Source organism: Hemiscyllium ocellatum, chromosome 21 (genome assembly GCF_020745735.1).
Source record: "Hemiscyllium ocellatum isolate sHemOce1 chromosome 21, sHemOce1.pat.X.cur, whole genome shotgun sequence".
Classification (NCBI taxonomy): domain Eukaryota; kingdom Metazoa; phylum Chordata; class Chondrichthyes; order Orectolobiformes; family Hemiscylliidae; genus Hemiscyllium; species Hemiscyllium ocellatum.
In genome coordinates, this window is record NC_083421.1 from 66,262,504 (window position 1) to 66,277,456 (window position 14,953).

Here is a 14,953-nt window from a genome sequence, read left to right on the forward strand (position 1 = left end):
AGCACTGAACTTCTGACAGTGCGGCACTCCCACAGCACTGACCCTCTGACAGTGCGGCACTCCCTCAGCGCTGACCATCCGACAGTGCGGCACTCCCTCAGCACTGACCCTCTGACAGTGGGGTGCTCCCTCAGCACTGACCATCCGACAGTGCGGCACTCCCTCAGCACTGACCCACCGACAGTGCGGCGCTTATTAACACTGACCCTCCGACAGTGCGGCACTCCCACAGCACTGACGCTCCGACAGTGCGACACTCCCTCAGCACTGACCCTCCGACAGTGTGACCCTCCCTCAGCACTGACCCCCCGACAGTGCGGCACTCCCACAGCACTGACCCTCCGACAGTGCCCACTCCCTCAGCACTGACCCTCCGACAGTGCGGTGCTCCCTCAGCACTGACCCTCCGACATTGTGGCGCTCCCTCAGCACTGACCCTCCGACAGTGCGGCGCTCCCTTAACACTGACCCTCCGACAGTGTGGCACTCCCTCAGCATTGACCCTCTGACACTGCCCACTCCCTTAGCACTGACCCTGTGACAGTGCGGCACTCCCTCAGCACTGACCTTCTGACAGTGCGGCACTCCCTCAGCACTGACCCTCCGAGAGTGCCCATTCCCTCAGCAGACCCTCCGACAGTGCCCACTCCCTCAGCACTGACCCTCCGACAGTGCGGTGCTCCCTCAACACTGACCCTTTGACAGAGCGGCACTCCCTCAGCACTGACCATCCGACAGTGCGGCACTCCCTCAGCACTGACCCTCCGACACTGCCCACTCCCTTAGCACTGACCCTCTGAGAGTGCGGCACTCGCTCAACACTGACTCTCCGACTGTGCGGCACTCCCTCAGCTCTGACCCTCCGACAGTGCGGCGCTCCCTCAGCACTGACGCTCCGACAGTGCGGCACTCCCTCAGCACTGACCCTCCGACAGTGAGGCGCTCCCTCAACACTGACCCTCCGACAGTGCGGCACTCCCTCAGCACTGACCCTCCGACAGTGGGGTGCTCCCTCAGCACTGACCATCCGACAGTGCTGCACTCCCTCAGCACTGACCCTCCGACAGTGGGGTGCTCCCTCAGCACTGACCATCCGACAGTGCGGCACTCCCTCAGCACTGACCCACCGGCAGTGCGGCACCCCCTCAGCACTGACCCTCCGACAGTGCGGCGCTTCTTAACACTGACCCTCCGACAGTGCGGCACTCCCACAGCACTGACGCTCCGACAGTGCGACACTCCCTCAGCACTGACCCTCCGACAGTGTGACCCTCCCTCAGCACTGACCCCCCGACAGTGCGGCACTCCCACAGCACTGACCCTCCGACAGTGCCCACTCCCTCAGCAGACCCTCTGACAGTTCCCTCAGCAGACCCTCCGACAGTGCCCACTCCCTCAGCACTGACCCTCCGACAGTGCGGTGCTCCCTCAGCACTGACCCTCCGACATTGTGGCGCTCCCTCAGCACTGACCCTCCGACAGTGCGGCGCTCCCTTAACACTGACCCTCCGACAGTGTGGCACTCCCTCAGCATTGACCCTCTGACACTGCCCATTCCCTTAGCACTGACCCTGTGACAGTGCGGCACTCCCTCAGCACTGACCCTGTGACAGTGCGGCACTCCCTCAGCACTGACCCTCCGACAGTGCGGCACTCCCTCAGCACTGACCTTCTGACAGTGCGGCACTCGCTCAACACTGACTCTCCGACTGTGCGGCACTCCCTCAGCTCTGACCCTCCGACAGTGCGGCACTCCCTCAGCATTGACCCTCTGACACTGCCCACTCCCTTAGCACTGACCCTGTGACAGTGCGGCACTCCCTCAGCACTGACCTTCTGACAGTGCGGCACTCGCTCAACACTGACTCTCCGACTGTGCGGCACTCCCTCAGCTCTGACCCTCCGACAGTGCGGCACTCCCTCAGCACTGATCCTCCGAGAGTGCCAAGTCCCTCAGCAGACCCTCCGACAGTGCCCACTCCCTCAGCACTGACCCTCCGACAGTGCGGTGCTCCCTCAACACTGACCCTTTGACAGGGCGGCACTCCCTCAGCACTGACCCTCCGACAGTGCGGCACTCCCTCAGCACTGACCCTCCGACAGTGCGGCACTCCCTCAGCACTGACCCACCGACAGTGCAACACTTCCTCAGCACTGACCCTGTGACAGTGCAGCTCTCCCTCAGCACTGACCCTCCGACAGTGCGGCACTTCCTCAGCATTGACCCTGTGACAGTGCGGCACTCCCTTGGCACTGAACCCCCGACAGTGCAGTGCTCCCTCGGCACTGACCCTGTGACAGTGCCCACTCCCTCAGCACTGACTCTCCGACTGTGCGACACTCCCTCAGCACTGACCCTCCGACAGTGCGGCACTCCCTCAGCACTGACCTTCTGACAGTGCGGCACTCCCACTGCACTGACGCTCCGACAGTGCGACACTCCCTCAGCACTGACCTTCTGACAGTGCGGCACTCCCACAGCACTGACCCTCCGACAGTGCGGCGCTCCCTCAGCACTGACCCTCTGACACTGCCCACTCCCTTAGCACTGACCCTCCGACAGTGCGGCACTCCCACAGCACTGACGCTCCGACAGTGCGGCACGCCCTCAGCTCTGACTCTCCGACAGTGCGGCACTCCCTTAACACTGACCCTCCGACAGTGTGGCGCTCCCTCAGCATTGACCCTCTGACACTGCCCACTCCCTTAGCACTGACCCTCTGACAGTGCGGCACTCCCTCAGCACTGACCATGTGACAGTGCGGCGCTTCTTAACACTGACCCTCCGACAGTGCGGCACTCCCACAGCACTGACGCTCCGACAGTGCGACACTCCCTCAGCACTGACCCTCCGACAGTGTGACGCTCCCTCAGCACTGACCCCCCGACAGTGCGGCACTCCCACAGCACTGACCCTCCGACAGTGCCCACTCCCTCAGCAGACCCTCTGACAGTTCCCTCAGCAGACCCTCCGACAGTGCCCACTCCCTCAGCACTGACCCTCCGACAGTGCGGTGCTCCCTCAGCACTGACCCTCCGACATTGTGGCGCTCCCTCAGCACTGACCCTCCGACAGTGCGGCGCTCCCTTAACACTGACCCTCCGACAGTGTGGCACTCCCTCAGCATTGACCCTCTGACACTGCCCATTCCCTTAGCACTGACCCTCTGACAGTGCGGCACTCCCTCAGCACTGACCCTGTGACAGTGCGGCACTCCCTCAGCACTGACCTTCTGACAGTGCGGCACTCGCTCAACACTGACTCTCCGACAGTGCGGCACTCCCTCAGCTCTGACCCTCCGACAGTGCGGCACTCCCTCAGCACTGACCCTCCGAGAGTGCCCACTCCCTCAGCAGACCCTCCGACAGTGCCCACTCCCTCAGCACTGACCCTCCGACAGTGCGGCACTCCCTTAACACTGACCCTCCGACAGTGCGGCGCTCCCTCAGCACTGACCCTCTGACACTGCCCACTCCCTTAGCACTGACCCTCTGACAGTGCGGCACTCGCTCAACACTGACTCTCCGACTGTGCGGCACTCCCTCAGCTCTGACCCTCCGACAGTGCGGCGCTCCCTCAGCACTGACGCTCCGACAGTGCGGCACTCCCTCAGCGCTGACCATCCGACAGTGCGGCACTCCCTCAGCACTGACCCTCTGACAGTGGGGTGCTCCCTCAGCACTGACCATCCGACAGTGCGGCACTCCCTCAGCACTGACCCACCGACAGTGCGGCGCTTATTAACACTGACCCTCCGACAGTGCGGCACTCCCACAGCACTGACGCTCCGACAGTGCGACACTCCCTCAGCACTGACCCTCCGACAGTGTGACCCTCCCTCAGCACTGACCCCCCGACAGTGCGGCACTCCCACAGCACTGACCCTCCGACAGTGCCCACTCCCTCAGCACTGACCCTCCGACAGTGCGGTGCTCCCTCAGCACTGACCCTCTGACACTGCCCACTCCCTTAGCACTGACCCTCTGACAGTGCGGCACTCCCTCAGCTCTGACCCTCCGACAGTGCGGCACTCCCTCAGCACTGACCCCCCGAGAGTGCCCACTCCCTCAGCAGACCCTCCGACAGTGCCCACTCCCTCAGCACTGACCCTCCGACAGTGCGGCACTCCCTTAACACTGACCCTCCGACAGTGCGGCGCTCCCTCAGCACTGACCCTCTGACACTGCCCACTCCCTTAGCACTGACCCTCTGACAGTGCGGCACTCGCTCAACACTGACTCTCCGACTGTGCGGCACTCCCTCAGCTCTGACCCTCCGACAGTGCGGCGCTCCCTCAGCACTGACGCTCCGACAGTGCGACACTCCCTCAGCACTGAACTTCTGACAGTGCGGCACTCCCACAGCACTGACCCTCTGACAGTGCGGCACTCCCTCAGCGCTGACCATCCGACAGTGCGGCACTCCCTCAGCACTGACCCTCTGACAGTGGGGTGCTCCCTCAGCACTGACCATCCGACAGTGCGGCACTCCCTCAGCACTGACCCACCGACAGTGCGGCGCTTATTAACACTGACCCTCCGACAGTGCGGCACTCCCACAGCACTGACGCTCCGACAGTGCGACACTCCCTCAGCACTGACCCTCCGACAGTGTGACCCTCCCTCAGCACTGACCCCCCGACAGTGCGGCACTCCCACAGCACTGACCCTCCGACAGTGCCCACTCCCTCAGCACTGACCCTCCGACAGTGCGGTGCTCCCTCAGCACTGACCCTCCGACATTGTGGCGCTCCCTCAGCACTGACCCTCCGACAGTGCGGCGCTCCCTTAACACTGACCCTCCGACAGTGTGGCACTCCCTCAGCATTGACCCTCTGACACTGCCCACTCCCTTAGCACTGACCCTGTGACAGTGCGGCACTCCCTCAGCACTGACCTTCTGACAGTGCGGCACTCGCTCAACACTGACTCTCCGACTGTGCGGCACTCCCTCAGCTCTGACCCTCCGACAGTGCGGCGCTCCCTCAGCACTGACGCTCCGACAGTGCGACACTCCCTCAGCACTGAACTTCTGACAGTGCGGCACTCCCACAGCACTGACCCTCTGACAGTGCGGCACTCCCTCAGCGCTGACCATCCGACAGTGCGGCACTCCCTCAGCACTGACCCTCTGACAGTGGGGTGCTCCCTCAGCACTGACCATCCGACAGTGCGGCACTCCCTCAGCACTGACCCACCGACAGTGCGGCGCTTATTAACACTGACCCTCCGACAGTGCGGCACTCCCACAGCACTGACGCTCCGACAGTGCGACACTCCCTCAGCACTGACCCTCCGACAGTGTGACCCTCCCTCAGCACTGACCCCCCGACAGTGCGGCACTCCCACAGCACTGACCCTCCGACAGTGCCCACTCCCTCAGCACTGACCCTCCGACAGTGCGGTGCTCCCTCAGCACTGACCCTCCGACATTGTGGCGCTCCCTCAGCACTGACCCTCCGACAGTGCGGCGCTCCCTTAACACTGACCCTCCGACAGTGTGGCACTCCCTCAGCATTGACCCTCTGACACTGCCCACTCCCTTAGCACTGACCCTGTGACAGTGCGGCACTCCCTCAGCACTGACCTTCTGACAGTGCGGCACTCCCTCAGCACTGACCCTCCGAGAGTGCCCATTCCCTCAGCAGACCCTCCGACAGTGCCCACTCCCTCAGCACTGACCCTCCGACAGTGCGGTGCTCCCTCAACACTGACCCTTTGACAGAGCGGCACTCCCTCAGCACTGACCATCCGACAGTGCGGCACTCCCTCAGCACTGACCCTCCGACACTGCCCACTCCCTTAGCACTGACCCTCTGAGAGTGCGGCACTCGCTCAACACTGACTCTCCGACTGTGCGGCACTCCCTCAGCTCTGACCCTCCGACAGTGCGGCGCTCCCTCAGCACTGACGCTCCGACAGTGCGGCACTCCCTCAGCACTGACCCTCCGACAGTGAGGCGCTCCCTCAACACTGACCCTCCGACAGTGCGGCACTCCCTCAGCACTGACCCTCCGACAGTGGGGTGCTCCCTCAGCACTGACCATCCGACAGTGCTGCACTCCCTCAGCACTGACCCTCCGACAGTGGGGTGCTCCCTCAGCACTGACCATCCGACAGTGCGGCACTCCCTCAGCACTGACCCACCGGCAGTGCGGCACCCCCTCAGCACTGACCCTCCGACAGTGCGGCGCTTCTTAACACTGACCCTCCGACAGTGCGGCACTCCCACAGCACTGACGCTCCGACAGTGCGACACTCCCTCAGCACTGACCCTCCGACAGTGTGACCCTCCCTCAGCACTGACCCCCCGACAGTGCGGCACTCCCACAGCACTGACCCTCCGACAGTGCCCACTCCCTCAGCAGACCCTCTGACAGTTCCCTCAGCAGACCCTCCGACAGTGCCCACTCCCTCAGCACTGACCCTCCGACAGTGCGGTGCTCCCTCAGCACTGACCCTCCGACATTGTGGCGCTCCCTCAGCACTGACCCTCCGACAGTGCGGCGCTCCCTTAACACTGACCCTCCGACAGTGTGGCACTCCCTCAGCATTGACCCTCTGACACTGCCCATTCCCTTAGCACTGACCCTGTGACAGTGCGGCACTCCCTCAGCACTGACCCTGTGACAGTGCGGCACTCCCTCAGCACTGACCCTCCGACAGTGCGGCACTCCCTCAGCACTGACCTTCTGACAGTGCGGCACTCGCTCAACACTGACTCTCCGACTGTGCGGCACTCCCTCAGCTCTGACCCTCCGACAGTGCGGCACTCCCTCAGCATTGACCCTCTGACACTGCCCACTCCCTTAGCACTGACCCTGTGACAGTGCGGCACTCCCTCAGCACTGACCTTCTGACAGTGCGGCACTCGCTCAACACTGACTCTCCGACTGTGCGGCACTCCCTCAGCTCTGACCCTCCGACAGTGCGGCACTCCCTCAGCACTGATCCTCCGAGAGTGCCAAGTCCCTCAGCAGACCCTCCGACAGTGCCCACTCCCTCAGCACTGACCCTCCGACAGTGCGGTGCTCCCTCAACACTGACCCTTTGACAGGGCGGCACTCCCTCAGCACTGACCCTCCGACAGTGCGGCACTCCCTCAGCACTGACCCTCCGACAGTGCGGCACTCCCTCAGCACTGACCCACCGACAGTGCAGCACTTCCTCAGCACTGACCCTGTGACAGTGCAGCTCTCCCTCAGCACTGACCCTCTGACAGTGCGGCACTTCCTCAGCATTGACCCTGTGACAGTGCGGCACTCCCTTGGCACTGAACCCCCGACAGTGCAGTGCTCCCTCGGCACTGACCCTGTGACAGTGCCCACTCCCTCAGCACTGACTCTCCGACTGTGCGACACTCCCTCAGCACTGACCCTCCGACAGTGCGGCACTCCCTCAGCACTGACCTTCTGACAGTGCGGCACTCCCACTGCACTGACGCTCCGACAGTGCGACACTCCCTCAGCACTGACCTTCTGACAGTGCGGCACTCCCTCAGCACTGACCCTCCGACAGTGCGGCGCTCCCTCAGCACTGACCCTCTGACACTGCCCACTCCCTTAGCACTGACCCTCCGACAGTGCGGCACTCCCACAGCACTGACGCTCCGACAGTGCGGCACGCCCTCAGCTCTGACTCTCCGACAGTGCGGCACTCCCTTAACACTGACCCTCCGACAGTGTGGCGCTCCCTCAGCATTGACCCTCTGACACTGCCCACTCCCTTAGCACTGACCCTCTGACAGTGCGGCACTCCCTCAGCACTGACCATCCGACAGTGCGGCGCTCCCTCAGCATTGACCCTCTGACACTGCCCACTCCCTTAGCACTGACCCTCTGACAGTGCGGCACTCCCTCAGCACTGACCATCCGACAGTGCGGCGCTCCCTCAGCATTGACCCTCTGACACTGCCCACTCCCTTAGCACTGACCCTCTGACAGTGCGGCACTCCCTCAGCACTGACCATCCGACAGTGCGACACTCCCTCAGCACTGAACTTCTGACAGTGCGGCACTCCCACAGCACTGACCCTCTGACAGTGCGGCACTCACTCAGCGCTGACCATCCGACAGTGCGGCACTCCCTCAGCACTGACCCCCCGACAGTGTGACCCTCCCTCAGCACTGACCCCCCGACAGTGCGGCACTCCCACAGCACTGACCCTCCGACAGTGCCCACTCCCTCAGCAGACCCTCTGACAGTTCCCTCAGCAGACCCTCCGACAGTGCCCACTCCCTCAGCACTGACCCTCCGACAGTGCGGTGCTCCCTCAGCACTGACCCTCTGACATTGTGGCGCTCCCTCAGCACTGACCCTCCGACAGTGCGGCGCTCCCTTAACACTGACCCTCCGACAGTGTGGCACTCCCTCAGCATTGACCCTCTGACACTGCCCATTCCCTTAGCACTGACCCTGTGACAGTGCGGCACTCCCTCAGCACTGACCCTGTGACAGTGCGGCACTCGCTCAACACTGACTCTCCGACTGTGCGGCACTCCCTCAGCTCTGACCCTCCGACAGTGCGGCACTCCCTCAGCATTGACCCTCTGACACTGCCCACTCCCTTAGCACTGACCCTGTGACATGGCGGCACTCCCTCAGCACTGACCTTCTGACAGTGCGGCACTCGCTCAACACTGACTCTCCGACTGTGCGGCACTCCCTCAGCTCTGACCCTCCGACAGTGCGGCACTCCCTCAGCACTGATCCTCCGAGAGTGCCAAGTCCCTCAGCAGACCCTCCGACAGTGCCCACTCCCTCAGCACTGACCCTCCGACAGTGCCGTGCTCCCTCAACACTGACCCTTTGACAGGGCGGCACTCCCTCAGCACTGACCCTCCGACATTGCGGCGCTCCCTCAGCACTGACCCTCCGACAGTGCAGCACTCCCTCAGCACTGACCCACCGACAGTGCAGCACTTCCTCAGCACTGACCCTGTGACAGTGCGGCACTCCCTCGGCACTGACACCCTGACAATGCAGCTCTCCCTCAGCACTGACCCTCCGACAGTGCGGCACTTCCTCAGCATTGACCCTGTGACAGTGCGGCACTCCCTTGGCACTGAACCCCCGACAGTGCAGTGCTCCCTCGGCACTGACCCTGTGACAGTGCCCACTCCCTCAGCACTGACTCTCCGACTGTGCGACACTCCCTCAGCACTGACCCTCCGACAGTGCGGCACTCCCTCAGCACTGACCTTCTGACAGTGCGGCACTCCCACTGCACTGACGCTCCGACAGTGCGACACTCCCTCAGCACTGACCTTCTGACAGTGCGGCACTCCCACAGCACTGACCCTCCGACAGTGCGGCACTCCCTCAGCACTGACCCTCTGACACTGCCCACTCCCTTAGCACTGACCCTCCGACAGTGCGGCACTCCCACAGCACTGACGCTCCGACAGTGCGGCACGCCCTCAGCTCTGACTCTCCGACAGTGCGGCACTCCCTTAACACTGACCCTCCGACAGTGTGGCGCTCCCTCAGCATTGACCCTCTGACACTGCCCACTCCCTTAGCACTGACCCTCTGACAGTGCGGCACTCCCTCAGCACTGACCATCCGACAGTGCGGCGCTCCCTCAGCATTGACCCTCTGACACTGCCCACTCCCTTAGCACTGACCCTCTGACAGTGCGGCACTCCCTCAGCACTGACCCTCCGACAGTGCGGCGCTCCCTCAGCATTGACCCTCTGACACTGCCCACTCCCTTAGCACTGACCCTCTGACAGTGCGGCACTCCCTCAGCACTGACCATCCGACAGTGCGACACTCCCTCAGCACTGAACTTCTGACAGTGCGGCACTCCCACAGCACTGACCCTCTGACAGTGCGGCACTCACTCAGCGCTGACCATCCGACAGTGCGGCACTCCCTCAGCACTGACCCCCCGACAGTGCGGTGCTTCCCCAGCACTGACCCTCCGACAGTGCCCACTCCCTCAGCACTGACCCTCCGACAGTGCGGCACTCCCTCAACACTGACCCTCCAACAGTGCGGCACTCCCTCAGCACTGACCCTCCGACAGTGCGGCACTCCCTCAACACTGACCCTCTGACAGTGCGGCGCTCCCTCAGCACTGACCCTCCGACAGTGCGGCGCTCCCTCAGCACTGACCCTCCGACAGTGCGGCACTCCCTCAACACTGACCCTCCGACAGTGCGGCACTCCCTCAGCATTGACAGTCCAAAATCACTAATCTCTGTCTGAGGAAACTAAATACTCTCTCATTCATTGGTGACTGTAGAGATTGATGGAAGGGCATCGTGTCACCTTGCTGTAATTGCTTCGAGGAAGGTGATTGGTTGGAAATTCAGTGAGTGTGATATTTCCAGCATGATTGATCATGTGCAGGGGAGTAAACTGAGCCGTGCGTTTCTCATCCTCAGGAATGATGTTGGGTGGCGGTTGTGGGAAGGAGCTCGCTCACTGGGTCATCCACGGCCGGCCGGAGAAGGACATGTTTGGTTACGACATCCGGTAAGGGAGCTGTCAGAAAGATGGAGTGCTGTCTCCACTGGACAATTCCAGCCTGTCTGTACCCAGTGAGAGTCAGTGTGTGTGGGAGCTGTACCCCAGTGAGGGTCAGTGTGTGAGAGACAGTACCCCAGTGAGAGTCAGTGTGTGTGGGACTGTACCCCAGTGAGAGTCAGTGTGTGAGAGACAGTACCCCAGTGAGAGTCAGTGTGTGTGGGACTGTACCCCAGTGAGAGTCAGTGTGTGTGGGAGCCCTACCCCAGTGAGAGTCAGTGTATGTGGGAGCTGTACCCCAGTGAGAGTCAGTGTGTGTGGGAGCTGTACCCCAGTGAGAGTCAGTGTGTGTGGGAGCTGTACCCCAGTGAGGGTCAGTGTGTGAGAGACAGTACCCCAGTGGGGGTCAGTGTGTGTGGGACTGAACCCCAGTGAGAGTCAGTGTGTGTGGGAGCTGTACCCCAGTGAGAGTCAGTGTGTGTGGGACTGTACCCCAGTGAGAGTCAGTGTGTGTGGGAGCCCTACCCCAGTGAGAGTCAGTGTATGTGGGAGCTGTACCCCAGTGAGAGTCAGTGTGTGTGGGAGCTGTACCCCAGTGAGAGTCAGTGTGTGTGGGACTGTACCCCAGTGAGAGTCAGTGTGTGCGGGACTGTACCCCAGTGAGAGTCAGTGTGTGTGGGAGCTGTACCCCAGTGAGAGTCAGTGTGTGTGGGACTGTACCCCAGTGAGAGTCAGTGTGTGCGGGACTGTACCCCAGTGAGAGTCAGTGTGTGTGGGAACTGTACCCCAGTGAGAGTCAGTGTGTGTGGGAACTGTAACCCAGTGAGAGTCAGTGTGTGTGGGACTGTACCCCAGTGAGAGTCAGTGTGTGTGGGAGCTGTACCCCAGTGAGAGTCAGTGTGTGTGGGACTGTACCCCAGTGAGAGTCAGTGTGTGTGGGAGCCGTACCCCAGTGAGAGTCAGTGTGTGTGGGAGCTGTACCCCAGTGTTGTCGGAAATGGTTTTTGGTTGTTTGGGTGTGGTGTGTGAGTGGGGGGTGTGAATGTGCGGGGTGGGGGTCTCTCTTGGTGCGATGGTGGAGGGTGTGTAATATCTGACGCTGTAATTTCTGATCCAGTCGTTTCCATTGTTCACTGACCAATAACAATCGCTGGATCCGAGAGCGCAGCCATGAATCTTACGCCAAGAATTATTCGGTGGTGTTTCCCCATGATGAGCCCCTTGCGGGAAGGAACATGAGACTTGATCCCCTGCATCAGGTCAGTGTTAATCACCTGAGGGGAGGAGGTGGGGTGGGGGAATCACTCGAACTAACCCTCTCATCAGTATTTTTCACTCACGCTGTAAGTACCGATACAGATAAAATACAGCACGTTCCCGTTGACTGTCACTCACTCCATCTCTTGGCGTCTTCTGTGACCCCACCCCCTCTCTCCACCCGACTCTCCCCCTTCCAGCCCCCTCCTCCCTCCCTCCTGCCTCTCCCTCACTCCCCTTTCTCTCTCCCTGTCTCTCGCTCTGCCTCTTTCCCTCTCCCTCTTTCTCTGTCCCCCTCTCTCTCTCTTTCTCTCCCTCTTTCTTTCTCCATCTTTCTCTGTCTTTCTCTCTCTCTCTCCCCCCCCCGCCCCCTTACCCCTGTCTCTGAACACAGTGGCTCAGTGGTTAGCACTGCTGTCTCACAGCACCAGGGACCAGATTCAATTCCAGCCTCGGGTGGAGTTTGCACATTCTCCCCGTGTTTGCGTGGGTTTCCTCTTGGTGCTCCGGTTTCCTCCCACAGTCCGGTCAGGGGAACTGGCCATGCTCAGTTACCCGAGGTGTTGGGTGCATAGTCAGGGGTAACTATAGGGTTGGGGATCTGGGTCTGGGTCTGGGTGGGTTACTCTTCAGGGGGTCAGTGTGGACTTGGGCTGAGGGGCCTGTTTCCACACTGTGCTCTCACTCTGTGTCTCTCTCTCTCTCTCTCTTTCTCTCTCTGTCTCTCTCTCTCTGTCTCTGTCTCTGTCTCTGTCTCTCTCTCTCTCTCTCTCTCTCTCTCTCTCTGTCCAGAGAGTTTTGCCTTTCCTTTGCCAATCACTGACTGACCTTTGCGACAGACATTTGGCAATGGATTAGATTCACGGTCTGCTTTGTATGAACTTCAGCCATTTAGCTCGAAGAGAGATTGAGCCCATCTCTGCAACTGGGATCCCAGGGAGGGTGCTGGGGTCCCCGGGAGGGTGCTGGGATTCTAGGGAGGGTGCTGGGAATCCGGGGAGGGTGCTGGGAATCCGGGGAGGGTGCTGGGATTCCAGGGAGGGTGCTGGGAATCCGGGGAGGGTGCTGGGGTCCTGGGGAGAGTGTTGGGTTCCCAGGAGGGTGCTGGGATCCCGGGGAGGGTGCTGGGAATCCGGGGAGGGTGCTGGGTTCCCAGGAGGGTGCTGGGAATCCGGGGAGGGTGCTGGGGTCCTGGGGAGAGTGCTGGGTTCCCAGCAGGGTGCTGGGATCCCGGGGAGGGTGCTGGGAATCCGGGGAGGGTGCTGGGATCCCGGGGAGGGTGCTGGGATTCCAGGGAGGGTGCTGGGAATCCGGGGAGGGTGCTGGGAATCCAGGGAGAGTGCTGGGGACCCCGGGGAGGGTGCTGGGATCCCCGGGAGGGTGCAGGGGTTCCTGGGAGGGTGCTGGGATTCCGGGGGGGTGGCGTGCTGGGAATCTAGGGAGAGTGCTGGGGTCCCTGGGGAGGGTGCTGGGGTCCCTGGGGAGGGTGCTGGGATACCCGGGAGGGTGCTGGGATCCTGGGGAGGGTGCTGGGATCCCCGAGAGGGTGCTGGGATACCGGGGAGGGTGCTGGGAATCCAGGGAGGGTACTGGGAATCCAGGGAGAGTGCTGGGGTCCTGGGGAGGGTGCTGGGATCCCGGGGAGGGTGCTGGGATCCCAAGTCAGAAATTCACTTGTGATTTTTACCTCATTAATATCAGGAGACAACATTGAAATGGAATAAGGTTCTCCTAATGAATTCCTGTAACCGATCTGCAAAGGGTTAAATGCCCAGAAGCAGAAATAAATTGAGAAATAGTCTACACGCAGGATGTGTATTCCCACCTCCTGGAATGTGGCTCCACATTAAATGTTGCTTTATTCTGTGCTTGAAGTGATTGTGTGACAGAAGATGGGCTGTGTTGAAATGACAGCGTTTCTAACCTGTCCATCATTGTGTGTACCATTGCCACAGTCTGTCACCGTGACGACAGAATTGATTCGAGGCAGGAGGGTTGTCAGAGAGGTTTTTAAACATGGGCTTTAAGCCTCCAAGGAGGGGTGTGGGAGAATGTGGTTGGGGGGAGGGTGTGGTTGGGGAGGGTGTGATTGGGGGGAGAGTGTGGTTGGGGGTGGGTGTGGTTGGGATGGGTGCGGTTGGGGGAGGGTGCGGTTGGGGTGGGTGCGGTTGGGGAGGGTGCGGTTGGGGGGAGGGTACGGTTGGGGGGAGGGTGCGGTTGGGGGGTGGGTGCGGTTGGGGTGGGTGCGGTTGGGGGGAGGGTGCGGTTGGGGAGGGTGCGGTTGGGGAGGGTGCGGTTGGGGGGAGGGTGTGGTTGGGGGGAGGGTGTGGTTGGGGTGGGTGCGGTTGGGGAGGGTGCGGTTGGGGTGGGTGCGGTTGGGGAGGGTGCGGTTGGGGGGAGGGTGCGGTTGGGGGTGGGTGCGGTTGGGGGTTGGGTGCGGTTGGGGGGTGGGTGCGGTTGGGGGTTGGGTGCGGTTGGGGGGTGGGTGCGGTTGGGGGAGGGTGCGGTTTGGGGTGGGTGTGTTTGGGGGGAGGGTGTGGTTGGGGAGGGTGTGGTTGGGGTGGGTGCGGTTGGGGGAGGGTGCGGTTGGGGGAGGGTGCGGTTGGGGGGAGGGTGCGGTTGGGGGAGGGTGCAGTTGGGGGAGGGTGCGATTGGGGAGGGTGCGGTTGGGGGTTGGGTGCGGTTGGGGGTGGGTGCGGTTGGGGGAGGGTGCGGTTGGGGGAGGGTGCGGTTGGGGGGAGGGTGCGGTTGGGGGGAGGGTGCGGTTGGGGGAGGGTGCAGTTGGGGGAGGGTGCGATTGGGGAGGGTGCGGTTGGGGGGAGGGTGCGGTTGGGGGGTGGGTGCGGTTGGGGGGTGGGTGCGGTTAGAGTGGGAGTGGTTGGGAGGGTGTGGTTGGGGGTGGGTGTGGTTTGGGGAGGGTGTGGTTGGGGTGAGGGTGTGTTTGGGGTGAGGGTGTGGTTGGGGTGGGTGCGGTTGGGGGAGAGTGCAGTCGGTGGATGGTGCGGTCAGGGGGGAATGCAGTTGGGGAGGGTGTGTTGGGGTTTGTGGTTGGGGATGGTGATGGGGGAGGGTGTGGTTGGGGGATATGGTTGGGAAGAATGTGGTTGGGGGTGTGGTTGGGGATAGGTGGTCGGGGGAGGGTGCGATCGGGGGGATGAGGTCAGGAGGTTGCGGTTTGGAGGGTGTGTTTGGGGGAGGGTGTGGTTGGGGAGGGTGTGGTCGG

At 62.2% G+C, this 14,953-nt stretch overlaps 1 protein-coding gene across 2 annotated transcripts in view; it reads left to right on the forward strand.

Annotated features, from left to right (window-relative positions):
• The window catches only part of sardh (sarcosine dehydrogenase), a 116,995-nt gene that overhangs the window by 60,294 nt on the left and 41,748 nt on the right, over nucleotides 1-14,953 (forward strand). For both annotated transcript variants that reach the window (XM_060841686.1, XM_060841687.1), the window contains exons 10-11: nucleotides 10,392-10,482; nucleotides 11,591-11,732. In XM_060841686.1, the coding sequence (XP_060697669.1) occupies nucleotides 10,392-10,482; nucleotides 11,591-11,732 (233 nt within the window). The remainder of the gene's footprint in view (nucleotides 1-10,391; nucleotides 10,483-11,590; nucleotides 11,733-14,953) is intronic.